General features: G+C 38.4%; 1 protein-coding gene across 1 annotated transcript; it reads right to left on the bottom strand.

The window, feature by feature from the left end:
• Positions 1 to 317: 317 nt before the first annotated feature.
• MRPS35 (mitochondrial ribosomal protein S35) lies at positions 318 to 25,711 on the bottom strand. The gene is made up of 8 exons (XM_064461941.1): positions 25,444 to 25,711; positions 23,954 to 23,997; positions 22,533 to 22,700; positions 22,068 to 22,128; positions 18,717 to 18,856; positions 13,955 to 14,064; positions 12,162 to 12,231; positions 318 to 821 (listed from the first exon to the last, which is right to left on the bottom strand). The coding sequence occupies exons 1-8, from the start codon at positions 25,595 to 25,597 to the stop codon at positions 543 to 545; spliced, it is 1,026 nt and encodes a 341-aa protein (XP_064318011.1). The 5' UTR covers positions 25,598 to 25,711; the 3' UTR covers positions 318 to 542.
• Between the last annotated feature and the right edge of the window lie 2,008 nt (positions 25,712 to 27,719).

Below are 27,719 nucleotides of genomic sequence, written 5' to 3'. Positions count from 1 at the left end.
TTTTAGAGACAGGTATTTTTACTTAGGGTATTTGCTAGTCCTCATGATGAGAGCTGACAACCTGACACTGCTCAGTGTGCTTCAAAACCTCCCCAAAAGTTAAACTACTGAGTCGCATTTGAAAAGCATTTAGAAAGTTTAGAGCTCTTAACTTTCAGACAATTAATGGAACTTGGAGCTTAAGTCATTTCATTGTTTTTGACATTGTTTCTCTAAGTTATATGCCAAAAGAAGTTGTGTGAGAAGTCAGAATATGATTAAGTAGAGAACAGAACCAGGATCTCCAAGCTAAGAAAGCACAGAATAGAACATTCAGGTCAATATGACTCAAAACATTCTTTATTCAAAGAACATGATTCATGGACAGGAAAATTATGCTTACAAGAAAATCCAACAGTAAAGAAGGATCTGATTACTATTGAAATTAACTTATCAGGCTTCATATTTTTGGTTAAAGTTCTGAATAATCCACATCATATAGAAATATTAACACAGTAGTTTAATATTTCCATAATAATCAGATGTACCTGCAGAGTCTGCTCTCACGGTGATGTTTGTATATTCAGTAGTTTCTTCACGGATTCCTTATACTGAGACATGTTATTTTCTGTTTCACCTTCATTTTTTAGTGCAATTACAGAGTTTCTGTAATTCTTAACCACTTCAGATGCAAGCAGCTCTTCCTTAGTTACATTACTGACATTCTCTGAGGCTTTTATTCGAAGCAGTGTATCCAAGGCATTTTTCTGAGAGCAGCTATTTTCCCAGATATATTCTTCCATGTCTTCCTCAGTCTTCTCGCTCTCCCACATCTCAGTTTTCTGAAAGAAAATATACATTGCCTTAAAAACTACTCAAGACTGAAACAAAGCTACAAGAATTTGAAGAAATTTCTCTCTCATACTTATTTGCTTTAAAAAGTACTCCTCTCATGGAAGATATTTCCCCTCCTCTGAAGTCCAAGGCTTGCAACTCAAGCCTCAAACAGAGTTCAAAAGATGCCTGTATGCCATACATTTTCTGTGCAGAATGAGTTTCTTTCTTCCCACTTATTAAGTTCTTTATTTACCTGGCACAGATAACTAGACAAGTCAGAATGGGAAGAAAAGCTTATGGACTATACATAATGAATAACAAAGAGCTTTGTAAAAGTAATAATTTTAAATAACTTTAAGCACTCAAGCTTTGGAAGTAGTCACCTAGCTATTATGTCCCTAGCATATGATTTTGGTATGCTTACATTGGCTGTAAGGCACAAAGTGAGACAGCTCATACCATGTAACCATGATGAGAGACAGCAATCCTTCACCATTTAGGAAATATTTTAATTGTGACTCATAAGGAAAAGCACCACAAATTAATCCATTTCCCCTTCCTGCAAAACAAATTGCTCCTCAAAAGAATATCTATCCACAAGGTGCTAACTTTTACCTAATTGGTGTTGCAAGGTTAGACAGGCTCAAAAGCTGAACACGGACAGAAGGCACCGTCCCAGCGCCTGTAAATACGTGGGTTGTGCAGTTGTTCTCTATAAATTTTGCATTTGAGTATTTCTCCAATTCAGCAGGCCTTCCTCTAGCATCACAGACTGTTGAAGGAATATTTCAAATGTTATAACCTGCTATTTTTGTGCATTTAATTTTTATTGTACTTTTGTAAATACATATGCTTTGCAGATATATTTGTATTTTAATACATTGTAGATTGTAAATTTACTTGTATATTTGTAATTTAGTGCTTTACTGATGTCAACAATACATAGCATCCTTATACTTTTTCACCTATATAAGAACCACAATTTGAAGTATTTTTGGCAGTCATATTACTCTTACACTTGTTGTAGAAATCATGTCTAAATAAAACTTATATTTCTCTGGGAGTAAGTTCAAAGAAACTTTAGAGTAAAGCATTTACAACATATGGATTTTTTTTTTTAATCCCTTGCCAGCAAGGGCTTCTCAATAAATTTTAGCTATGCTATGCAGAATCCAAATAAACCTGGCAATCATGAGAGGGTTGGTATGGGGTTTTTTGGGGGTGGAGGAGGGGTGGGTTGGTTGTTTTTTCATTTGTTTATTTTACAGTATTCCGTCCACTGGCAACAAGGTTGCTGCAGTCAAACCAGAATATATAATAACCTTTAATTAAGACCCAAGATTATTTCCACCCCCCCCACCCCACCCCCACCCCTGTGAGCTTGGGTCTGCCTATCTGAATTAAAAAATACTTTAACAAATGCTGCACCCTGCACCTGGTAAATGGAATCTCTTGCCTTTCAAATCTCCGAGTCCAAATGTTTAATCAGAAACAGTGATTACCACTGTTAAAAGGCTCACATGACTGACATTAAAACCTGGGCACAATACAACACAGAAGTAAAAGAAACTCATTCAACTTCTAGAGGGAGGGAAAAAAAAGGACATACTGTAGCCTGTACTGCTAAAATAGTTCTGGAACAAGTGGGTATAGTAAAATATTCCTTGTATGTTTGAAAAATACTGCAATTCAATGTGGAGATTTACATCGTTTTAAATTAACGACACCATCCTGTTTTTAATATCCCTTGTTTATCTGCATAATGGCTTTCCAATACATTTTTTTCCTAAACTCCAAAAGCATTTTAAAGCAAAAGCTTCTCTCACAGGGATAGGGTTTCGCAAGAGTAAGGGAATATGGGTATTGCCCCTGGACCGAACTCATGTTTGAAGTTCAAACAAAAGATCATTGTGAGGCTTTTAAACACCTTTAAGTTATAGCAGAGACAAAAAGAACTAATTACAGCTATTAACATTTATCTCTTCAGGAAAATCCTTCTCCGCACACATTAAATTACAGGATTTCAGAGATGCACGTTGATAAACAGATTAAGATTTCTCTATCTCTTTTGAGCTATACAGAGCAAGAAGATTTTAAAGGAGGCCAAAGAAACTCTTAAGTCTTTCTTTCTTGGAAACCTTCCCAGCAGAATGGTGTGTCAAAATAGATTTTAAAATAAAATCTGACTTCTGAGGGGGAGGGAGGCAGGAAGGGATTTGACAGCAGGGGAAGATTTCAAAATCCATTCCTCAGCCCTGCTACAAGAAGCTGGTATCCATTGCTGCAATGTTGGTGGCCGTGCCTCAAAATGAAAAGTTATCCTGCTCTACACAGGTCAAGGCATACATCATAAACAGGAAACTGAACAGAAACCAGATTTTTGCAAATTAGCTGTATTAAATGAAACTTAAAATACCTTTCCAGCCAGATTTATTGCAAGACTAAAAGTGAATCTGGAATTATATTTGCACCCATGAACTCTGAATAGCGGAGATGTTACATGTATCGTAGCCTCAGTTTAAAGTGTTATGAAGAAAACTAATGAGACAATGAAAGAAACTTTAAAAATGAGGACTTCATCCCTCAGAGTTTTGTTAGTTGATTATTTTTTGTCACCTGCAAATTTAAAGTGTTGGTAAACCCTGCAGTAAGTCTTACAAATGAGAATAAAACCATGAAAACTGGAATACAAGTGCAGCATTGTGTAACTTTTTTCTAGAATCCCCACCTAGTGAACAAGGTTAAAAATCAAGAACGTATGTTTCTTCAATTAATTCACTAAAAATGATTGTTTCATTCTACCAGCCATAAGACAGAATCTCAGTAAGTATTAACCAGGCTGGCTAAAAATGCACTCAGCTGATAACTTCAACTGTTTCTCTTACCAAAACTTCCAATCAGAACTACCAAACCAAAAAAAAAAAAAAAAATCACAAGAAAGCAACTTTTCATATAAAGTCGAAGGACATAAATCTATTACTAAAGAAGAGGCACAAAAGACAGACTTCTTTTTATACCTCCTAATGCAAACACATAGAATTATTTTTTAATGCTATAAACAGAATAAGGATTTGTTTCTAAGCCAGTATTTTATGTGACCATTTAAGCCAGTATTTTGGGAGGTTTACAAGCCTTTAGAGTGCTTAATCTGAAGTGCTGACCCAGTATAAATACTAAAATAGTACTCAGGCTAGTGAAATTTCTTTTTACATAGAAGTCATTAACAAAAAGCTTCAATATATATTGTACCCTTAAATACAGAAAAAAAAAGAAAAGCACTTCATCATTTTTCTTGGGTTTTTTGCCAGTTTAAATTTCATAACTTTGCTGTCACAGCCAGGATTAGAATTGTCAGTTCTCTGGTGGTTTTTTTGGGGAAGACATTTTAACTAAAATTTGTATGTGGCACACAGAAATCTTCAAGGCAATTAGAAACATGACTCATGTTAGTCAATTTTCTTGTCAATGGTTTGAACAGTTTAAAATATAATGCTGTCTAGCAAAGACCAAGTATTTTAGCGGGATTTTTCCAGTGAGGAAGGAAAGTTATTTAAGTTGCAAGTTAAGGTTCAAACTCTGTACAGCCTGGAATAAATAGACCTATTTCTTAGTGCTACACTGAAATAAGGGTCACTCTGTGTGGTACAATAATCACAGATTTTCAGATAATAAATGACAGGTATACTAGCATTTTCCAAATTATTGGGTACCTTCAAGCCAAAGAGGAGTTGCTAAAACAAGTACGTACTTATTATCCCTTTGGATATATTAGACCTTTGAACTGTACTGTTTAGTTAGCAACTTAAAGAAATATCAACACAGATTTGTAAATAAGCAAAACATTTGTATCTGATGAGATTGGATACAAAAAATCTTAACTCCTTGGTGATGCAGAATAGGTTAAAGTACCTTCTTCTGAATGAGTAGAACATTACTTTCTAGGACACAGCAATGGGACAGGGCAGATAAGACCTCTAGGGCATCAAGGATAATCAGGAGAAAGACTGTGAGGACTGAATATTCCAGTAAGGTACAAATGTAAAACAGAAAATAAGAACAAGAAAAAAAAAACAAACAGAACTTTGCCTCAAAAATAGTATTGGATCCAAGAGATGCTCTCACTCTTATTTATACCCACAGGCTTAATCTCTGGTTCTGTCACTAATTTAAGAGTCCTCAGCAGTCACCATCATCTAGATCACCTCTTTCCAAAATAAGGACAACACCTAATTTGTATGGGCTGAAGTGGCTGCATATATTTTCTGGAAAACCCAGGCTTCTGAAAGGTGTTTACCTAAATCAGTTTCATCTTTAAATGCATATTAGAAAAGATTCTGGCCTCATCAAGAAAGATTTGTGGTATTAGGGGTCCAAATCTTTGATGATTTTCTGTTGTGTTAGTATCTATGCCCCATAAAACTTAATTTCACTACAACATTTAGACTGAAAATTAAACACTATAAAAATTATATTTAGGCATTAAAAAGGAGCCTTTAGCAAGAGTTAGCACCTAGAAACATAGGGCTTAAACACAAGGTATTGCAAAAAGCCTGCTACAGTCTGAAACAGTACAAAGACAATTTTTAATTCAACATTCTGCCTGAACATTCATCCTTTGTGATTCCAAGCAAGTGGTACAAAAAAGTTTAACCTTCTTTCACTGCAATACACAATTCCTTTCAGCAAACCTCTTCCCTTGAAGTGTTTGAATTCAGATCTTCAGAGAAAGTTTATTAAATTTAGCATCTACTATGCCACTTAGCTTTGTCTTTTCTGACTCACATTAATGACAAAGACTCTTTCAAGTTGTTAGACTTTGAGCACAGGCAAGCACACCATGAAATACACATTTCAAAACAAAGTATATATTACAACATTGAGAGATCACCCTTTCTCCAGCCTGTTTGTGTTACTTAAACCATAAATAATGACATACTGAGAAAGAACACTCTTGTAAGAAGGGCACAGTTACATCACACTCCCTTATTCTAAGATCTCAAAGTCAGGAGATTTTGACGGACACTAAGCAGTCTTCAGTTAAACTGAAAGGTGCCCGGAGCTCTAAATCTGTCTCATCCAGGCACATGCTTTAATAACTAGACTATGGCCCTCTTGTTCAGTTCATTCAATCTTGAATTTTCTTCTGCCTAGGCAGAGAGTTTCAGCAAGACTTCAGAGAGTATCTCACTCCACCTCCTGTTTTAATCCTACAACCCATGTGTCATAACATCTGAGTGTTCAGACTATGAGGATAAAGTATACTTTTGAAACTTAAGTAGCCAGAGCCCGGCTCCAAAAGTGGATTCATATCCTTACACATATTAGGCTATTACAAGGTAAACTCCTACTATGAAAATGGCAAAATTCTACCATTACAAAGTTCTACTGGCACAATCTGAAGTGACAGAAGTTATGCTTACTTGTAATGGGTTAAAATGAGTGTAGATGAAAAAAGGACAATACCATTTCAGTGCTAACCAAAGTCTACAGAAAAGCCATACAATGGATTTCAGGATTCTCACCAATGGTTATATAAAATATTCATTCAGCTGCATGCATACACAGACTTCCCACCCCACCAGTGGCTTGCAGTTGAATGCTCTACTTAAAAAGGAATGCAAAAGCAATGTGTGACACTTGCCTCAAATTCATTCAAACTACACAGCCCTGGGGTTCACAGATAAATTCTAGTTAAGCCTCTAGTATCACTCTGTCTGTTCTTCATTTTTTTCCTTCCCTTGCCTTTATGCTTCAACTTCCCTGTCCTTTCATTTTAAGTACTATTAGCACCTACAATGCAGGCACAATGCAGAGATGCACCCAGAAGACCCTTTAGCTGTCACTGCACATATCGAATAGCCACTTTCCACGTATGCCTGCTTCTATATTCCTTCTTACTCACTGTTCCTTTTAAGTCTTGAATCTTTATTAGACTCCCATAACTACATAACCAGAAAAAGCAAGACAAGTTTCAAAAGTGTGCCCAGCATTGCTCTGCTGTTATTCTTAGTATGTCAGATTAGACCTTTTACATTAAGAAACACACTGGAGAACAGATAATGTAAGGGTGACTTTTCACTAATCTTTCAAGATCTCAGCTGTATAATGCAGAATAAGATCCTCCACTCGCCATCATCTTGCATTTGTGTATGTTTAAAATCATGTGGAATCGGAGCAAGAAAAATGCTGCACCTTTTTGTAGTCTTGACTGGTTTAAAACAACTAAGTTATTTCCTTCTCACTATCTTTTTTAGACTCCTCCCCTTTATAATGACTATGAATGATTTTGCTTAGTGGAAAGTTAGCTTCCTGCTCCACTTGTTTCTCCTTCCTTCTTTCAACTCAGAGCTTCACTTTTTAGTGATCAACTATTACTCTGAGCTGACTGTGGAAGAAATCAGTCTATGACCTTTTTAACCACTTGAGGGCAGCAAACCCTTACTCTTTAAAAACCACTTAATACTATAAAAATACATTTAGATTTACAGAGATGTTACAGCATTCAAGCGCCATGTTTAAAGGTAGCAGGAATACAACTGATTGAACTACTGTTTAACAATCTACCTAATATATCTCACCCTTTCATTGATTAATTCAATGCAGGCACAATCCTGGGGGATAATTTGAAAGGAATCACAGGTAAAGTCCAAAGAAGGCAAGTTCAATTCTTACCAGATGGTACAAGTCACATATCTACTGAATACATTCTAATAGCTAATAAAATACAAATATTTGATTAATAACCAGAGAACTATTAAACAGGAAGCAAAAAATCTCCAAGTATGTCAAAATAATAAATGAACATTAAGTTTTAAAATCTGAATGTTTTAAAGATAAGTGAACTCATGAGCTGATATCTATCTGCCTTTATCAAGACTAAGGTGCCAAATGCATCAGTCTGGGATCTTAAGGCACACTCCTTGCTTCCTATGCACCTCTGTAACAAAGACTACAACAAATGGAGCTCTCCGTTAGATTTTAGCAGCCTCATTAGCCAATCTGTAATTCAAATAGGTTGAACCACGAATGCAATATGTAGACCCCTAATGAACACTGCTCCCACTGTTCAGATTCATTTCGAGAAACAGCATGCTGTCTTACCAAACAATTACTATCAATCCACCAATATGCTGCCAATATTCTGAACAGCTTCCCACAGTTCTGCTTTACAGTGTATCTCATTTGAACCTGTGATAACAGAGCATGTATCAAGAACCAGAGGATGAATTAATGGTTTTCCTGCTCTCTTCCTTCACATCCTCTATTGAAAACAAACAATTGAGACTTTTTTTTCTGTCAGAAAATAACAAGCACTATAGATTCCCTTTGCCAAAAGCACAGGTAGCATGATCTGCTACAGGAATGCATTCTAGAGGATGAAAGAAAGTCATCACTTTTCTGTCTTCAAAATAAAGGGGATTTATTTGTTTAAATACAGATCATATACAAACTGGTAACATTGCACTGTGTTTTGGTAAATTCTAACACAACCCTGAGAGGCCCTGACTATCCTCAACTTTTGCAGGATTTTGTGTGGTCAAGGGCATTAATGGCACTTGTGTGAACACAAGAAGACAGGAAAGACAGTACAGTTTCAAATGCAATACTACTTTTTAACTACCAATTCATAGCAGTTATGTAGCCTAAGAGGCTACCCAGTAGTATCCCACTTCTACAAGTAATCAAATAGCTTCAGCTACACTCTCCATTCCCAAGTCATGAATGTACCTTTTTGCACTCCTGCCACCCTTGCCAGCTTCTTCATCTTAACTCTTTATTCTGACCATCTATCAACAGTCTGATGATTCTTTTCCCCTTTGCCCCCCCATCACAGTATGGAAACTCTGTTTCTTCCCCTCTAACACTCACAAAACCAAACCAAAACAGACATTCATTTACTCCTTCCACAAAAAAATAAATTAAAAAAACAATCAAGTTGCTCCTTCCTTTTAATTTCTTCCCTTTTTCTTATTTCTCCATGCATTCAAAAAAGGGAGCTCTTACACACAATTATAAAAATCACCTGAACTTCTCTGAAAGCTTCTCAACTCCAGTTTCAATGCTCCAACATAGCCTCAAAACCTTTCACAGTTTGGCTAATCTGTCTTCTTCCATCGTCCATTGAGTGCTCGCAGGTTAGAGGAGACTTTTTTTTTTTAATGCCAGTCAGTGCATTAACCTATCAACACACTTCCCTCACTTTGGCTGGGGCACCTCTCAGAAACCAGTTTGCCAAATTTTATTTGGATAACCTTTTATTCATTTATTTAAATACAAACAAACTCTCTTCCCCACTTCACAATCCGAGAAATCCATTCTTAACAATATATTCAGAGCCTTGAGGCAAAGCAATACCTGTACCAATTGTTGGTAATCCTACCCCCCCTTTCCTTTCTATTTTGTCTGTACACACTTGTGTATTTCAACTGTAACTCCATTACAACAAGGATTCTTGCAAACTAATTCCACCTGAGCCCTCTAATTGCAATAGCAATAGAATTGGTGAGCTGTGGATGCCCTGTGTTTTATTGAAGCCAAGACTGGAAAAGCAAACACGAAAATTTGTAATACAGAAGCTACTGTTGACACAATGATAAATTTTGTCTTCTAACCAACCATGCATACAAAGAGACAGACAAGCCAGAATTAAATTCTTCATACTCATTACTTTAAGAATAACCTTCTGCTGGAAATGCATCTCTACACAGTGGAGCTTCACAGCACAGCATATACTTCATGACATACCCAACAAAACCACAAAGAACAGTCATTCTTTCAAAAAGGTTTCAGATTCCTAAACTACTTAGATGCTCTGTTTCGTAACTGTAATAAAAGAATAAGGCATCATTGGCCATTAAAATATAATTACACTTGAAATTACATTTCCTGATGTGTATCTGCATACAATTTTTCCTTTTATATATTCACATACTTGCTGGTTAACAAAATTCAGAAATCCAGGTAGGAACATGTTAGAGTTATGGCATATTTAGAGAGATCGTAGGCAAAGTTTTCAGGATTGAGGGCAAAATTTACATGCAGCCAGCTTTCCCTTCATTGAGCAAGAATGGAATGCTGCCCTCATCTTTTTATTGAATTCCATCAAACACATGCACGAAAACAGCATGGCACTATTCTGCTGTGAAAGTCATCAAATCTTGCAATTAGTTCTGTAAACAGGATTGATGTTACTGTTTACATGGAAGGCCAGTCCCTGTCCACCCCCCTCCGATATTAAAGTGCATGCAAACTAAAAGTAACCATGCATTGTTTGCTTGTGGTTTACAAAACATATTCAAACTATCTTTCAGCAAGTTATTAAAAGGCTTTACCACTGATCATGGGAAAAACAAAACAAAACATGTCACACAAAAAAACCAAACCATGTCTCTGGAGACCATTAATTTTTCATGGAAATCAAAGACAGTTACTACTGGTTGGTGAACTCATCAAATATTAACATGGAAGTTGAAAGGTAATAAAAGGGCAAGAGACTTGTGCATATTCAATATGCACTGAACACTCATGTAGCAACATTGTTTAGCCCTGTCTTCCATCACTAAGTAATACTACAGCAAAGGACGGATGTGGTGTTCATCTGGAATTAAAAGTAAGCAGAGTCTAGCTCTTGTCATTGCTAGAACTGTCTTGTTTCCAATATTAACTGGAAACCAATCTGTCACTTATTTTTGTAATGCAATGTAATGCTGTTGGGAAGAAAAATATCCATGTGTACAAAGCACTTGAAATCTAAAGTAAATCTATTTAAGATTTAGTATAAGCTGAATTTAGGTTGATGCATGCTACAATTACAAAGTGTATCCTTCAAGGCAACTTCCAGTGAAAGGGAAGTACAGCTCATCCTCCTTATGATGTTTTTTACATCATCACTGCAATGATCAAAGTCAAGATCGCTGAAATTCATAAAAATGCTAAATATGGAGATTTAAATACTATAGAACAACTGAAACAGTAAACGTGAATTTTGGTAGCTAATCAGCTACAGCTTATTTAAAAGAGTACATCTATGGAAACATAGTGAAAGCCGCCATCATCAGTATCTGTCTCAATGTGACTAATAACCTATTACATTTAAACAAGGTTAAGTTATCCAAAATATAACTATGTGTTTTCAACAATAATTTCACTTCAGACTGCTAACTCGTCTTCTGTAAGAAATGACTGTAAAATTGTTGAAGGCAATACTTAGACCAACATGATTAACCACAAAAATACAGGAGATAAGTCTGAAGAATTCACTGTAAAAGGAAGATCTGTGGTCTAAAGGCATCTTGTTATATATAGAGGACTACTTAAGAATTGTAGTAAATTATCAGTACATTGGAATAGTATCTTTAGTAGGTTTGCATTGGATATTACACATGTATACCCATTTAAACAAACTACTGGGAAGAATTCCAAATATGCCATTTACTGAATGATTACAGAAAAGTTTATATTACACTTGCTTTGGTAGAAATATTTACCTAAAGAGTTAAAATAATTTTTTATATTTTTCCAGACATGAACTCTGATGAATGAAACCCTAAAGTCAACACAACATGGGGACAATGTCCCTTGCCTTAGCAACAGGGAACTCAGAAAAGCAGCCTAAGTCCTCACTCCTTCCAGCTTGAGTCAAGATCTGTAGAGAGCATTTAAGAAGCAGAATACTTCCAAATTACAGCCATGGGTTTACCCCAGCCCAGGAAAAGACCAAGAAAAGACAATTTCTAAGTAGCAGATAAGAGTTTGGAATCAGGCAAAATGTAGATATTGAGCTGTACGTTATTTTTCGTAGCTTTAAAGCCAGTAACATACCCCTCTCCTTTTTTGGAACAGACTTGTTGCCACCTTCATACATGCCCCACTGTTAAAAATGCAGAGATATAGGTGATAATCACAGAATACACCATTTCTCTGGATGCACTCAATTCGTATTTCAATACTGTGCATAGGCAGCCCAGCATGCTGCCAAACTAAATGTACGTTTAGGAATCCTGAGAATTAAGGCGTTTTCTGCTAGTCACAGGGTTGGTTTTCGGCTCATTGTCATGAGAAACAATGTATTAGAAAAGAATCTCTTAATAAGGTCAAAAACTAGAGAACTTCTGAAAAGAGGCAAACTACGTATATGAACATCAGAATATCATTTGTGAAGTTAAAGAAATGCACTTTAAGTTGACTGGGGAGTAAGATTCAAACCTAAGCATCTTATCTTGGTTGAATTTGAAGAAAAGTGAGGTGGAAGAAGGAAAGAATCTAAGATAACTTATAAAAAGTTCCATGACTGCGTGCAGCTTAAAGTAAATTATGAGGAGCGCAAGCTATTCACAATTGCTTACCCAAGATTCATGGTACAAAACTGTGAGGAGGTGTATGCCATAATCATAGTTCTGTCTTCGTAGCGGACACCTGAAAATTCATAAACAAAGCTAGTCTTTTTTAAATCAAGCCACTGTAATATCCTTTTGAATACAATGTTAAACTTAACATCAAAATTTCTAATTTCTAATGTAGGTGATCTTAGGGGAATGTGTGTTTGATTCACACCCAGTTCTGAATTACATACAGTGAACATCATGAAACCGTGAATATTAAGAACATGGAAGAATGAGCATCTGCAATCCGTAGGAAAACATATTTAAGGCAAGAATTTACAGATATTCAGGAAGCATTAAAAAATTCTTTGCCATCTGCGTCAAAGGGGAATCCAACATACTTTAAACTCCCTTCAAACCTTATTTATTTTTCCCCCAGACCTGAAGAGAAAAGGATGACTGGTAAAGACAGCCATGAAATGCTGTTCAGAACAGAAGATCTGGCCAACAATTTAACAAGAGAAGTTTAAGTCAATTTAGCTGTAAGTCAAAACAGGATTACCAGTAAGACACAGTCCTGCAAAACCAGTGTATTTCTTAAAACTAGTCATCAAAACCTGCTGAGAATTTAATGACATTAATCTCTTCCTCATGCTGATCACCCATAACCTCCTGTCTCTTTCTCACACTCACCTCTTCCTGCAGGCTCCTTCACCCCCTTTTTAATGCAGAACAAACTGAATCATGTGAGACTACATCTAAGACACTCTAAAATGACCAATGACTATGACTATTCTAGCAAATAAACTTTAAAAGGACTCAAGCTTTTGACTCTCATTTCTTTCATAGTGAAAGAGCCTCAATTTAAAAGTAATCTAAATACCAGCCTGGGAAATACTGTATTAGAGAAATAGGTACTGCTCAGAGCTTAGGCCTTAGAATTCACTAAAACAGAAGTGAAATATCAACAGGCATATTGAGAGTTTCTTGTGGAGCACAGCATGAGACCATCATAGATGCTCTAATGGGTAAGCTCCTTTCAACTATCTTAATGTTTTAGCCACAAAATAACTCTTGCTCAGGAAATGAAAACTGTTGGTAGCACAAGTGGTCCCAGTAAAGTATCCAGATTTCCAAGTCTCATCAAAAGAGATATGCACAATTTTATCCATTTTGTATTTATTTTATGTAGAAATAAAACAGTATCTCCTACTGAAGGACAGGAAATTTAACAGGGGAAAATGGATTCTAATAAAAACACAGAAAATATTACCAATAATGTTTTTCCTACCACTGAAAGTAGCTGTGAATTAAAGTGTATTGTGAATTTAGGAATACATATGTATTCTGTTAAACTCTTCAAAATTCAATACAGAACACATGTTTCTCCCATGCACCCTTCTGAACATGACTGTAAATTACAGTGATTTATTTATATCTAAACATCAAAACACTGAAAAATGACTGGTCACCAATATCCCCATTTTTCTTGCCTGAACTCTTCAGATCGTTGTTAAAACTAACAGAACCCATTTGGGAAACATGACAACTACTTTAAAATAACAAATGAGACTCCTAAACACAGAGCTTTAATAACCAGCAATATTTAACAAATACTACGTTTGACCTTAGGTGATTTATCCATTACAATTTTAACAGTTAATAACTGGAGTACTAGTATGTTTATTTTAAGACTTATTTTAGCCTTAAGAATATAATAATTTACTAAGACGATAATTAATATTCCTGGAAGACACCCAGCCCTTTCTATACTGTGACCATTGCTACAGGCATTTTTTTCCTTCTTGTAACCATACCTGTCTGTTGTAATTGTGAGTATATCTGTATCCTTACAGTAGCGTTCTCCCACAAGTTTAATGAGCTTCTTCTTTGCATGCTCATCCAAATTCAGGTTAGAAAGTTTAACCTTCAAGTACAAGAGAAAACACCTTTAATTACTTAGATAAATCCACCTCTGTGCCCTGAAAATATTTTGAGATAGTTAAACACATCTTTTATCAAGAGTTAAAAGGATAGCTACTAAGTATGCATTTGCAGAATTTCTTCTGATTGTAACATGTCAGAAGTCTTACCACAAGGCAAGTAAAATCTGAATATTCAAACAATAAATTCCTTTTCATCCAAATACCAGAGGGGCTGGGGGGAAAATATTCCTACTCAAACTTTTTTTCAGAGGAAAAAAGACCTGTCAGTTTCATTTGTAGCTGTATTTCCATACGAATATTTCCATATTTCATATGGAAAACTAAATTTTTTTTTTATTTTGGTTTTTTCAAAGGTTAAAAGTAAGGTTAATACTAAGATATATAGAAGTCATTTATGACAAGCATCCAGAAGAGGAGGAAAGCTATTAATTAGAGAGACATCAAGTCAGAATTCTCAAAGTCACTACTGGGAGATTAATAGAAGTATGCAACGATGTACACAGTTAACAATATAATGGACCAGAACTGTCTGATCTCACATAACCTATCAGTGTGAATGGCTTGTCTTCTGTTTCAATACCAGAAAACACACAAACAGAAGATAAACAACAAATAACTAATATTAATTTAAAAAAAAATTTAAGAGTTAGTCTGAAGCTAGTTTTGATATACAATAATGTGTATGAAAAGTAAAGCAAGCTGGTTTTAGCTATCTGTTTACACAGTAGCAAATACGAAGGCTGTGAACCTTAACACTTTAAAGATATATGGTGTTGGAAACAAGTGTTTCTATTAAGTGAGAGTTGCTGAGGAATATTAAAAACATGAAGACATAACAGTAGTCTGTTACTAATTTGTCCACTGTTCATTTTTCCTCCATATTTTTTTTCTACTGTGTCACTGGTGTACTAAAGAACCATTAAAAAAAAAAAAAAAAATCAAGAAACCTGCATCAGAAAAACTAACAAAAACTGAAGGACCAAAACAAATTAGAAGCTCTGAAATATCAGGAAAGAAAGTACTACCTGAAAAGAAAAACCTATATTACTAAAAATACAAAACCGAAGTACTAAACCTAAATACAAGGGAGGTGACAACAGAGTTTCATCAGTGAAACTTCTAATCTAGAAAAAACCTATCATTCACTACTCCATAGATTATATGAAAAATGTCTTCTGTTAAAGGAATTACAAGCTCATTTACTATGCATGCCTGTAATACTGGTGAGCAGGATCTCACCTAGCTTTGCTCCCTAGCTCACAATTTGTCAAGTCTAATTCTAACAGACCTATTAGGTGCATCCAGTCTTTAAGGCAAAGGTTAAGCTACAAAAATAAAGCTCTATTCTTAGCGCAGCCTAAAATGACCATGAACAATAACTTTTGAAGTCACAATACTTCCAGGGTCCCTACGCACACAGCAACCCCTTCTAAGGGTCAAAGCTACCTTAGCATACAGCGTCCTTCCATACAGTGCAGCCACATAGCCTTCAATCAGTGGTGATAAAAGAAAAAAAAAAAAAAAGGGAGCTATGAGAAGGTGGGAATGCCCCACTTTTACTGAGAAGCTACATCTAAGCTGAGGCACTTGGTCTCGATCTCTGTCTGAGCCATAATGCAGCTATGTCTGTGCCTAGCCATGGCCCACGCTATCCCAACCCCAACACACATCCTTGACTTCCTGGCTTGACCTCACCTACTGAATCTCTATGGATTAGCTTGACAATCACCAGACTGTTGCCTGATCCTAGTTACTGTCACCAGACCTAATCTTGATCTGCTGACTTGTCTTCCCACTTTTGACCTCAAACTTGCCTTATCATTATGAACTTGTCAGGTGATTACTGGGCTGTTGGATGATGTTACTATTACCAGACCCATCCTGCTCACCCTGCTCAGACAGTAGCTACCCCCTTTTTGGGGAGGTCACTGGCCCTGCCTGCCTCACCGCCCCTGAACAGTCTTCCCTTGCAGAACAGCCTACCCTTACTGCTGCCTGGCAATGCTCACCCAAACTGACACGAAACACCTTTTTGTAAAACACATTTTAACACTGTCTTTCTCTAACACTCATAGAAAGAAAAAATGCTCCAAACGATAAAGAGTTTCAGACATAACTCTCCGGCAAGCGTACAACTGCTAGTGCACATAAGCACTTTATGGCCATGACTATCTGAACTTAAGGGGATACTCCAGTCCAGATGTCCAGCAGTAGCTTGTTTTAACCAACAATGCAAAACGATTCCATGGGGTAGTACTTTTTGCACTGTCTTAAAAGGGTGGCATTACCATAGTTTTATCATCTGAAACTTACTGTTAGAAAGCTATGATTTTATTCCATATGAGTTGCTTTTCCTATAAAAACTAAAAAGCTATCTGGTCAGTTTCCTATATTAGGGGATCACAAAAAGTATGTTGTTCCTACTAATCCAAAGTCACTTTAAAGTGACAAATATTTATACAGCTATTTGCTTCAAAATGGGATAAAAATTGAACAGTTTAACTGTTAGCTGGAACGCTGCAGACTATTTTATGTTGAATTTTAGAAAAGTTAGAGCTCTGTTAAGAACAGCAGTCGATTATTGATTAAAAAGTCTCATTTTACATCCTGTAGCGCTGTGTTGTCTGGCACAATGTGGACAATTCAGCTTGGGGATAGACTAGGATAAATGTCATCACAAGAAATACTGGCATTGGGCTACAACAGATGAAAAATTCACGTGTCCAGTATGATACCTGGTAGAAAAAAAAGCATAAGTTTTTAAATTAAGGTTAAAAAGGTTTAACTTTTAAACAATATTTAAAAAAGCAAATCTAATCATGAAGATCCAGAGAGTTTATCATACTCTCTAACACAGCACACAGTAATGCCCTCTCATTGATATAAACTCAACCACTACCTGACCCAGCACCATCTGCTTTCGCCTTTAAATCTTCCCTTCCCCCTCCCTAGGCAGATTTTGTTGTCAGATGATTAATCAGAGATAGAATTTATTAATGAAGTCTGCGATCAGAACACCAGTAACTGAAAAAGCATATGGATAATTGTTCCATTTTTGTCTCCCCCTCCAACCTCTCCTTTTTTTAACATACATGTGTAATACACATCCACATAACACCTCACAAGTACCAAGGCCAGTTAACATTAATGGACAGATTTAGATAGGATAATACAGACGTGCTTATTTGTATATCATTTTGAATTATCCTCTCCACTGCAGCATAGCTGATCTAGTCCAACAGCTTGTGTCTCAACAGCCACACCTAACAGAAGATAATTATATGCTGTAATGTTTTACATTATATACAAAGCAAGAAATGTACATATGCTAACCACCTGCTGTTTTTGCTGGGAGGAAATTCAAGGCTGTTTGAGCAGCTGAGCTCTTCCCTCTACCTCTGACACTATGCCTGGCGCTGACCTGCAAATGTCAGTACTACACCATGCGAGATAACTGAATATGGGAGCAAGGGGGGTCCAATGTGTGCCGCCTCCTCCTGCACATGTTTGCAACCCAGCATGATGTCAGGGGCTTCTATTCTCACAGATAAACTCCATTTCCTTTTATTTCTAATGTATACAAATTTAGGAAAACTTTCTCTTGACCATGGATCTGAATTAGGAGACAAAAGGCTAAACCCTAGTATGCAATGACTGTAAGGGGATGGTGCCATTACTGCTAACAGTGGTGTGTGAAATGTATATTTAAGTCAATGACAGACCAAAATAAATTTAAGGCCAAAAGGTTTTGCAACATAAAGGGAAAGCGGAGACTCCTACAGACTAAATGAATCCTACCGTTCAAAGCTGCTGTGATTAGATGCTGTACAGGTGTTATGAGCATGTGATATCACACGGTATTTTAACTTCTATACTGACAGAGTAAAACACAACTATCACTGATCCCACTGCTGATGCTGCTTTTAAGACAGGCTCAAATCTCATCTCAAAAGGCATGTTCAAAAGCTGCAGCACAATCCTCCTAACTTGACTACCATGAGGACAGGCAAGCACTGTCCAGAGAGGCTGTGCAATCTCCAGCCCTGAAGGCATTCAAAACCCAACTAGATAAAGTCCCAAATAACCCGGTCTGATCTCATACCTTACTAACTTTGAGCAGGTCAGACCAGAAAATGCCTGAGCTCCCCTTCAACCTCAAGTAACCCATGACCCTATGATCAGAAGGCTGCTGCCCTTACTGCATACACACTGATGCCTAGAGGCTTGCCAACTCAGTACTTATTAAAAGTGCCGCATTCACATGGCCTAGCTTTCAATCCTTGTGTACTTCTAGGGTCTATAAATAAGCATTGAAGAGAGCCTAAGCAAGACACCGAGCAGTGTCTCGAGTAGACAAAAGGCACTTACAGCCTTTTCTATAAGTAGATTCTTCAGAAAGTATACTATTTTATTTATATAGGAGCTTAGTCTTCATTTGTAACTACACGTCCATAATGTTACAACCCCAGTTCTAACATGCTGCAATATACTTAAGGAAACCCACTGCTTTTTATTAAGACATTCAGTAAACCATTTCCCTTATTTCCTTATACCACATTTGCACGTATTTTTAAAAGAAAGCCAAGCATTTGGGTTTTTGAAACAAAGGCTGTTTACAAAAAATATTACTTACTCTTAAGGTCACAACTCTTGCTTTGGGATTACGAATAGATGTCCCTGCAGAAATATAATCTACTGTTTCAACTTCAATAGGAAAATGCTGTTCACATTTCTCATCACTGTCCAAAGCACTTGGCCATTCAGTGCAGAAATCTATGTAATAAAGAGAAAACACTCCAAGTAGTAACCATTAGGGTTTTTTTTCTTTTTGTAAAAATTTATTGCAATATATCTTTTTTAAGTACTATTTATAGAAACTGTACTCATTTAAGTAACAGTACAGTCTCTACCAGACTTGCTCCAGTACTTCAATGTCTGTTTTCGTACTGGGTTCCCCTAAACAGGATACGGTACTCCAGATGCAGTCTCACAATCACCAAATAGAATCACAGAACAGTTTGAGTTGGACAGGACCTTCAAAGACCACCTAAGTCCACACCCCTCACCATGGGCAGGGACATCTTTCACTAGATCAGGCTCCTCAAATCCCCATCCAACCTGATTTTGAACACTTTCAATGTTGGGGCATCCACAGCTTTTCAGGGCAAGGTCTTCCAGTGTCCCACACCACCCTCATCATAAAAAATGTCATCCTTATATCCGATCTAAATATCTACCCTTTTCCAGTTTAAAACTGTTGCCCCTTGTCCTGTCACTACAGGCCCTGGTAAAAAGTCTCTGCCTGTCTTATAAGTCCCCTTTATATATTTAAAGGCCACAATAATGTCTCCCCAGGCTCAACAGCCCCAATTTTCTCAGTCTTTCTTCACAGGAGGGGTCTTCCAGCCCTCTGGTCATTTGTGGGGCCCTCCTCTAACAGGTCCACATCCTTCTTCCACTGGGGACACCAGAACTGGATGCACTACTCCAGGGGAAAAAATTCACTTCCTAAATGTGGTAGCTACACTCATTAATATAACCCAGTATTCAGCTAGCCTTCCTTGTCACAAGGGCACACTGCTGACTCATGTTCATCTTTCAAATACCCACCAGGCTCCCCATGGCCTTTTCTGCAAAGCCTTTTTCTACCTGTTTGCCCCTTCCCACCACCCCCGGTACTGCTGCACATCCCAGATGTGCAAGACTGCATCCCAGATGCAGGACTTCACAGTTGCCTTTGTTTAACTTTATAAGGGTCCTTGCAGCAGACTTTTTCCTGCCTGTTGACATCCCTCTGAACAGGAGCTCTGCTGTCCAGTTCCCCCCACAATTTGTTATTATCTGAAGACATGCTGATGCTGTGCTCTCTGCCATTATCCAGGGTGTTAAAAAACATATTTTTACAAGCTTGGAACTGGCTTCCAGGAAGGTTTGCTTCATAATCTTCCAGTGAATGTGGTGAGGCTGACTGACCTGCAGTTCTCTGCATCTTATTTCTTGCCCTTCTTGAAGATGGCCAAGCCAAAATCTTCTTTTCCTCCTGAGTAGTCTTTACCTGCTTCCAGCTTGTGTACTTCCTTTTTGCATCTCAGGTCACTCAGGAGTTCCCTGCACACCCATGCTGTCCTTCTGCCATACTTGCTCAACTTTCTGTGCATTGGAATACACCATTCTTGCTCTTTTAAGGAAGCTGAATGTAAACATCCAGCAGCTTTTGTGGGCCACTTTGCTCCGCAGGAGAGTACCCTGTAGATCTGCCACGCACATTCCTGAATAAACCAAAATCACTCTCCTGAAGTCCAGGCCCTAGTTCCACTGTCTGTCTTCCTCACTTCTCTCAGGATTTTCAACACCACAGTTTCATGACAACTCTTACCAAGGATGCCCCTAACCTTCACATACTTGACCAGTTCTTCCTTGTTTCTGAAGAAATTCAACAGAGCAGCCTCCTAGTGAACTCACCGATCATCCGCATCGAGAAATTGCCTTTAATACACTACTTGCACTTCTCACTTCTCTCAAGATCTTGACCTCCACAATCTTCTTTTCACAACCAAGGCAGCCAGCAACCTTGACATCTCCAACCAGTTCTTCCATACTTGGGAAGTAACACGTGCAACACAACACCTTCCCATAGTCCAGCATCTGCATCAAGAAATTATCTGCAACACACTCCAGAAATCTCCTACATTGCTTCCATCCCACCCATTCAGCAGATAGTGAGATGGCTGCAGTTCCCCATAAAAACCAAAGCTTGCAGTTGTGAGGCTTTCTTCAGTTTTCCATCCACTTCCTCTTCTTAACCAGCCAATCTGTGGCAGATGTCGACTACCACAACCTTTTTGGCTTCTCCTCTGATCCCTACTCTTTACTCTCAGTCAGCTTGCTATCCATCTCATAGCAAAGCTCTGCATCTGAGCTGTTCTTCTGGGTACAGGTCAGCTTCTCCTCCACATCATCCCTTCCTGCTCCTCAGTAGTGTAAGCTTTCTCTCTGCATTTCTGTGACTCCTCAGACTTCTAATTCCTCCTGTTTCCTATGCTGCATACATCTTTCTACAGGCAACTCAAGACAGGCCTCTTATCTCTTATCATACAGGCTGAGGGGACACCTTATCACTATAACTACCTGAAAGGAGGTTGTAGCGAGGTGGGTGTCCATCTCTTCTGCAAGTAACAAGCAATAGGACAAGAGAAAACAGCCCCAAGTTGCACCAGTGAAGGTTTAGGTGGGCTAGGAGGAAAAATTCCTCCACCAAAAGGGTTCTCAACCATTGGAACAGACTGCTCAAGGAAGCAGTTGAGTCACCATCCCTGGAGGTGTTTAAAAAACATGTAGGTGTGCTGCTTAGGGACATGGTTTAGTGGTAGACTTGGCAGTGTTAGGTTAACAGTTGGACTCGATAATCTTAAGGGTCTTTTCCAACCTAAATTATTCTATGATTCGATCTCCTCCCTGTCCCTTCATGCCTCTGCTTTGGGTTAACCTCCACATTAGGTTCTCCTTATTGGCTTGCTGGCTGGCAGATGCTCTTGGTCTTCATTAAATCCTGTACCTCCCCAGCAGACTTTTCTCTCACAGTCTGTTTCATTTGTTAACAGCATTTTTTAAAATGCATGCCAAAATGGCTACTGATTAAACCCTGGCTTAATCACAGATAATCTTCTGAGAACCGAGTCACATTCATCACCCATCTTCCTTAAGACACTAAACTATAAATTCTCCAGTACAAGCAGGGCCTAATGGAAAGGTAAAATTAAAGCCTTACTTGTGTGCTGAAAACCTCCTAAGACATGTTTGCCTACCAGCTGTATGACTCAATGCAGCAACAAGAAAGCATACAATACCAGCCAAAGCCTGACAAATAGTGAGCTTCAGAGGTGGATCACACACAGTTACATTTTGTATTATCTTAAATCTCTGAGAAAGATGCTTTTTAAAAACGGAAAAAAGAAATACCCGACAAAACCAAAATAAACCTCACCTTTAAGAGCCGCACAGTGTTTCTTAATTGCAGGAGGAGTAAGATGCAAAAAATTGGGAATCTGAAAGAGACATATTAAGAGTTACCAGAATAATAGCTTTTTGTCTGTTCATAAATAAAGGGGCTTTACTGAATCTGATTACCACTTTTAACATTTGTTAAGGTATTACAATACACTTAAAATATTCAGATAAGAAGACTCTTGTCAAGTCTGAGTTAGCAAGAGACTTAATTTAAGCCCCATTACAAAAGTCACAGGCATGATAATCCTAAAAAAAGTCTCCTGATTTTGTTCATTTGTAACTTATATTCATAGCTGTTACCATTTAATTTAGAAATTGAATAGAACATTACCCTATTTAACAATAGGAAACAGTATCCAATACAAATATTCCAATCAAATCAGTGCAGTCCTAGTGAACAATAATTAGAAAAGTTACCAAACACCAGCAGAACGCATCTTACCTTTATAAGTTCTAAGTTGCCTTCTTTTGGTGGAGGTACTCCTCTCTTCACTGGGTAACCCATTCGAATTGGGAGAGGCACAGAGGCAGGTTTAAATGAAGCTGCTGTTGGATAAACACTGCTCCAGTCCTGATCAACACTCATCCTCTCAGTTCTGGGAGGTGCATGCTAATAAATTGAAAATTATAAAAGTTTGATGGGAGATAATGCTGTTTTGTGAGACAAAGCAGGAGCAACACACACAACAAGTTATTTCAGGAATAAACTCCCACAGCCAGAAATTTCAAGACACCTCTACATCAAAAGTTAGTGCTAATTTGTAAAATAATTTTTAAAAGATAGCCTCTCACAGCTTGGGTGACAGGCCTTTCCCAATCTTCAATTGCATTTTATTTCAGGAATGCTTAGAAAGAAGAACTTACCATCTTCTTGCATCATGATAAATCAGCAGGGGGGAGGAAGGGGAATAAAACCAGTATTTACTGTGACACTACTTCCTAAAGTGCCTAATCATTTTTTTTTTTGGGGTGGGGGGGTGGGGGGGGGGGGGGGGTGGTGGGGGGGGGCGGGGAGAAGGAAAATAAGTTTTAAAATTCTGGAATTCTGAAGGTCTAAACAAGTTCATACTGAAATAAAGATGTTAACAACTCTGAAATTACTTGCTATAGAAATTCCAGTATAGGAACAATGTATTATTATATTGCAGAAATAGTTTATATCCTCCAATAACTGACAAAGGTTTCAGTCAAATGCTCTTAAAAAAAATTAAGGTTTCTTTCCCCCAAACCTTAACTTTGAATTTAGAAGGGTAAAAGACAAACGGATATACGCAGTCTGCTGGTCTGACTGCTTTGCTGTATCATTAAATCTGCTCTTGGAAGTTAAACAAAAATTTAATACACCTCAGGTCCACTTTTACTATTTGCCTTTAAAAATCATAACACATAACATAATAATTTTGAAATTTATGTGCAGAATAAATAAGAAAATCCTCAGTGATTAAATGTTCAGATATCAGTTTTAATTCTAGTATGCAAGAACAATTTCACTTATGCACAATATCAGCCTTTTTAATTACGCCAGAAAGCAACCACTACGAATCCTGTAAACTCATTCTGAAAACAACATTAAAACGCCTAGTTTTATTTTAAATGCAACTGTAAGTTACTTTTAAGACCTGCAGTACACGGTGTCAATACAAGCCAACTGTTAGCTTGTTATTGTTTTTGCCATTATGAGAAAACAGTCTGAAAACAGCTGGGAGATTAAAGAAGCTAGCTGCTGGTTCTGGAAGAGTCACAATGGATTGTTTCACCAGGTTTTGACTACAAAAAGGGTTCCTGTACAAACTGTTAAGACATGTAGCTTAGAAAACTTTCTCAAACACCTCTGAGTTAACTGCAAATAGTTTCAGTACTTACTGATCTTACGAACTGCGGTGTTCTGCCTCTCCTCCTTATTGAAGCTGAAAGAAAGAGAAACATTTTTCAATATAAACTATTATATGGTTTTATGGGAAAAAAATGTAGCCTAACCCTATTTGCTTTTTTTTCTTTTATGAAGACAATATACACTAATACTTCCCAGTCTTTATGTGGAAGAAGGGGAAGGTAAGATACTTATATTGCAAACTGCTCATTTATATTTTGAAACAAGATTTTAAAAAGCTTGGAAGTAATTTTGTCTGGGTCTGTCCTAGAAACATGTTAACAATAATTTAGTGGTTCCACGCCTAAATGCATTTTGCTAGCATGTTATTCTGGCTTGGTGGAGGAGGAAAGAAAAATGAGATGAGTGAAAGAACACTTTTGCCTTCATAACTTTTCTTTCTCCCTCTCAGCCATTAAGTTACAAATCACACTCCACCAGCAGCATGAGACAGCTAAACCTTTAGTTTAGCACACCACCAGTTCGCTACTACCAAAAGGAGAATCCCATGGTTCCGCTCTTTCCTTCTGACAGCCCATCTTCACGCCCTGTTCTGTGCCACTCTCAAGCTCATCTAACCTCTGTATAAACAGTTAGCACATCAAACTGTGTTTCTTCTTGAGGTGGAGATGAGGAACAAACTGACAGGTTTGTTTTCTGCCACTTCACCATGTTGATCTGGCTTATTGAGCAGTCCCAGAGAAGATGCAACAGGAAGTGAAAGAGTTTACTCCCTTTTAGCAGGCCTGAGCCACCATTTAGCTCAACTTTTTAGCCAGATGACTTCAGTTGGAGTTGTAGTGTGGGACTCATAGGGATGCATAAAGATACCAAATACCACTATATTTTTCAATCTAATCACAGATCTTCACTTTCTTGCCTGCATTTCCTCAACCTCCCCAAACTCTTAATATAATCACTTTCAACCCCCCACCTCCTGAATCTGTATTTGCCAAACACCCACACAGGCTTTGGAAAAATGTTGGTACAACCCTGACCAACAGTTTCCCTTTGCACTCAGAAGGGCCTGAACAGCTCACCTTGAGGCCAGGCACGACATAAGATGTTTAACACGAGTACACACTCCTTAGGAAACAATGAAATTCTCATTTGGAATGAGGGAAAACACTGCAGGTTCATTGTACCACTGTAACCCCTCAGCTGAAAATCTGTCTAGCAAACACCAGTTTGCTCACTTCTTTCTTCAGACGACTCATAGTATCTACACGGCTAAAACCTGTACCCTACACCGTAAAGGACTTTTTAAAATTTATTTTTTTAATTATTATTTTTACCAAAAGCTCTCCAGCAAACAGCTGCAAAACAAAACATCTTTTTCAGAGCCGCCTGAAGCCGGGAAGAGAGAAGGGCCGTGGGCCCACGCTCCCAGCCCGGCCCGGGCCAGGCGCAGCCCCAGCCCCGCGCCCCGGAGGGCTGCACGCCTGCCCCGCCACCACCGCGGAGCCGCCCGGGCCGCCCTCACCTTCCCTCTGCTGGCCTGCCCCGCTGCTCGCCGCGGGCAGGGACGAATAAGCCGCGCCCCCAAAAAGACGGGGCACCGCGACCCTCCCGCAGCAGCGGGAGAGCACGGCCCAGGGACCGGAGCCGGCCACCACCGCCGCGCCGACGGGCGCCATCTTCGCGAGCAGCCTCAAAGCACCTCCCTGCCGGACGGAAGGCGGCTCGGGCCAAACCAGTTGGAAAGGCGAACAGCCGCGGTTCCCCGAGCGAGGGGAGGCGCGGAGCCGACTGAGGCCACTCGGGGGCAGGACAAAACCCCGGCAGTGACCTCGCTGCCCCTGGGAGGGGGCCGGAGGGAGGGAGCGGGTGGAGGATGGTGCTCCTAAAGTGCCTTGCTCCTGCGTCGTGCTTCCGCCATCTTAGCTTGTGTCACCGGTCCGCGGGCCTGGGGAGCACGGCCGTGGTGGTGGTGTTACCCCGAAAAGCGGGTTCGTTCGCCCGGTGTGCAAAACGCCAGGCTACACACACAGAAAAGTTATTTCATTCAAATCATTTTTGTGCAAAGATTGGTGCTAGGCGGTAACCCACAGTTAGCACCCTGCACTGAGAAACTACATGGCATTTATGCAGTTAAATGTGTCAATCAGAGCTAATATTCACACGCCTCTGTTAATAATTGGTTAACTACTTTCTCCCTTCGATGTAACAGTACAGATCACTTTTAATTTACCACGCATGCTCATGGATTAAGGGACTTGGGGCGAGGGGGGCTCTCTCCTGGCCTAGGGGCCTGATTTTTAGTATTATAACAAGGATAGTTTGCCTACTGGGCACTTTTAGTTCCTACCTACATCCCAATTAGTTGTTCTCCTTGACTATATCACCCCGTTTTCAATGGCTTCTGAGGCGGGATGTTTGCCTTGATCAGACTCTCAGCCTTCCTCAAGAATATAGTCGTAAAACAAGTGCTTCCCTATCTCTCAGTTTCTGTCTCTAGCCCTCGACCTCTGTTCTGCCAGGCTCACATAGTTCATTGTTACGTCTTTAGCAGACAGTTCCAAAAATTCCATTTTCTTAGGAATATCAGTGGAATGGGCATTTCTGCAGGTGGCTTTTCCCAAAGTCAGTTTATTCCTCTTGCACGTAAAAATGTGACTTCTCCCTCCCTATGTGCTCTTTGTAGCCCCAGAACAGGGACAGGGTCTTTCAGCAACCCCCGTAAGCAAAGCTCTGTGGGATTCTTCAGCAAAAATCAAATGGGTTCTTGTCATACAGAAACAAATGATCATGCTGTCATGTGTGAAAATCTGGTCTAGATAGTGCTGCTTTTCTTAAATTTCAGCTTTTTACTGCTTCCCAGAACCTGTTAGGTCCAGATCTGTTAGGTTTTTTTGTAGCAGGATACTTGTATCCCTGGCCATAGTCACAGTTGCTGGCTGTAATCTATTTGTCTCAAATTACAACATACTCATAATTTACCTTTTCAGTATTAATATAGCATCTCACAATGACTTAGTCCACTTTAACACAACTGTTGGTCAGAATGCACTCTTAGGAATGATGGATAGGGCTTAATTGCTAATTCTAATTACAATATATACCTTTCAGTTATAGACTTTCTCTAAGATTTTTGTTAATTTTACAAATTTTGTATTATGGAATAATCATCCCATTGTTCACAGCAGGTGGAAAAAAGGACAAAACAAGATGTGCTGAAATTCTTAATAGTGGTGTCTGTTAATTGCTCCAAACTAAGATTAGTTAATTGAATTCTGTAAATCTTTAAATTCTTAAGAAGTTAATTTTGAAGCTAAATTGTCCAGAGATCAAAAACAGCTAGGCATTCAAGTGAGTATTTGGGCTTGAGTGCCCAGAGAGTTTGAATCTATCCTGAGATACAAAATTAAATGTTACTAGTAATAGGATGCCCAGACACACCTCTGGAGACAGAAAGTATATATTCTTCTTGCTCTGTGCATGGGAAATATAAAATTGCACTGAATATCATGTTCAGAAATATCACTTGTACATAATGACTTCATTTCCAATTAAAAACCATATGTTATTGCATCTTCATTTTCAGAGTATTTGCCAGGCACACCTTATTGCCTTCACAGTGATGTGTCATTGTCAAGGTTGAGAGAAACGCTCTATATTTACATGCACCTACACTCCTATCTATCTCCTCATGACAGAAACCTTGCAAGTCAGTTTAAGCACATGAACCCAAAATGGAGAATGGTGTTAATATGTAAAGTTTGATAAATATTAATGCTTAATTTATTTAGTGAATTTTAC

This window comes from Phalacrocorax carbo, chromosome 1 (assembly GCF_963921805.1).
Source record: "Phalacrocorax carbo chromosome 1, bPhaCar2.1, whole genome shotgun sequence".
NCBI classification, from domain to species: Eukaryota; Metazoa; Chordata; class Aves; order Suliformes; family Phalacrocoracidae; genus Phalacrocorax; species Phalacrocorax carbo.
The sequence above is the reverse complement of the archived record's forward strand: the minus strand, read 5'-3'. Positions and strand labels throughout refer to the sequence as shown.